Here is a 1,938-nt window from a genome sequence, read left to right on the forward strand (position 1 = left end):
TGGTTAATGGATACAAGCAGCAACATGTACGAGCAACAATAGATACGAGTAAATTAGATAAAAAAGGCACGAGCATTCATACAAGTTATTCAACTCTCCTACCTATTCAAGACATTCAAATGTCAAAGATCGAGAAGAGTCAAAGGAATGAATCTGATAGCAAAAAAGAGCCCAGATACAGCATTTAATGAGTATTAAATGCTAGAAACGTTATAGAATACGTATTTAATGTATATGATTGCATAACGTAACATTTAAGGTCATTAATTACCCATAATTGTCTTATTATGAAAGGTAAAGTCTGTATTGGCTATAAAAGGGAAAGTCACGAACAACTGTAGGGGACACGAAAAAACAAACACTACTGGATTATACTTTGATTTATTTGCTTTCCGATTATATTCTCAAATCTCCTTCTTTATATACTTTTTGCGATTATCAGTAACCCGAGTTCTTCTAAATTCAAGCTTTTACCTAAAATCTAATTTTTGGTTAAACAAAATGGAAAAGAGCCACAGGAACCATATGAAGATCTTGCCCTAGCATCAGTAGGAGCCAAGGCACTTCCAAAGGTGAGAAATGGGAATGCATTACCAGTCACCATTTGTTGGTTTTGTGCCTCTCTTTCAACTTTCTTCTTTATGCATTCCATTGCCTCCTTCAGTTGTTGCAGTTGAAAAAAGTTAAGTTCTTCAATTGGAGCTTCCCACCAATGACCGTTATCTCTCTTCCTTGCTTGTAGGGCTTCTCCCCGATTTTTTTCCATTTGGAGAATCCCCTCGATGTTCATGAGCTCCATATTGAGATCACGAACACTAGCATTTCGATGAGCCACAATGAGCTGGTTATGGTCATTATTTGGTGGAGAGTTCCTTGTGAGAAACCTATCCACCACTGAATCCACACAAGGGTGGCCAAATGAGTAAACTTTCTTGCCCGGGGAAAATACCACAAGGGCTATTTCAGCACCACATAATGTACAAAGTTCACTAGCCTTCTTGAAGAGACCAGCACGACGCTTCGAAAAAGTCACTTGCAAGTTACTCTCATTATGCATCTTTACCATGTCAACCTTTTGGCGACCCTTACTCCTTTTTGCCATGGCTAAATAAACACTCGAGATTTGAGAAACAAAGAACTTGGTGATTTTGATTCTCAACACCAAGTGCTTTATATAAGATATTGTGATAGGAAAATGAATTAAAATCATTTGGGAGTCTAGAAACTTATGTTCTTTCTTTTTTTGAAGGATTTGAACCAAACCCATTTTGCCTCCATTCTTTGTTTCTTTGTCTCACCAGCGCCAGTTTTTAATGATCATAATTAGACAATAAATATTTTCTTAGTTTGAGTTATGTTATTGGATTGCAGCTGGCCACCATTTTATTTGAGAACAAGTTGAAAAAAAATATTAAAAAGAAAATACTAAATGATCTATATAACCTTTTATTTTGATAAGATATTGTTTAACTAGGCTATTCTATTGTTTGAGCGAGGAGAATGAAATCAAATAACTTGGGAGTGTATAAATTTATGTTCTTTCTTTTTAAAAGGATTTGAACCAAACTCATTCGGTCTTCATTCATTGTTTCTTTGTCTCGACAACACTAGTCCTTAATGATCATAATTTCATAATACATATTTTTCTTAATTAGAATTATGTTATCGGATTGCACTTGACAACCATTTTATTTGAGTAACAACTTAAAAAATTGTTTCAAAAAAGAAAATATTAAATAGTCAATATAACTTTTTATTTTGCTAATATGTTGTTTAAATAATTGTTGAGATATATAATGTGTCAGATCAAGTGTAAGAGGGCGTTATAAAAGTTATAATTTATTCCAAGTTAAAGTTTAGGTGTTTTTAATTACAAAATTCTTTCACTTGTCATGAGTATTAGCATTAGGTTTTATGAGGGGAGTCGTAGAAATATAT

The 1,938-nt window shown here is 33.6% G+C and overlaps 1 protein-coding gene across 1 annotated transcript; it reads right to left on the minus strand.

The window, feature by feature from the left end:
- LOC109238832 (agamous-like MADS-box protein AGL62) lies at positions 482–1,102 on the minus strand. Its single transcript, XM_019405316.1, has one exon. The coding sequence runs from the start codon at positions 1,100–1,102 to the stop codon at positions 482–484; it is 621 nt and encodes a 206-aa protein (XP_019260861.1).

Source organism: Nicotiana attenuata, chromosome 1 (assembly GCF_001879085.1).
Source record: "Nicotiana attenuata strain UT chromosome 1, NIATTr2, whole genome shotgun sequence".
NCBI classification, from domain to species: domain Eukaryota; kingdom Viridiplantae; phylum Streptophyta; class Magnoliopsida; order Solanales; family Solanaceae; genus Nicotiana; species Nicotiana attenuata.

Coding starts and splice junctions, on each gene's coding strand:
- LOC109238832 (XM_019405316.1), bottom strand. CDS start 1,102: ATGGCAAAAAGGAGTAAGGGTCGCCAAAAGGTTGACATGGTAAAGATG.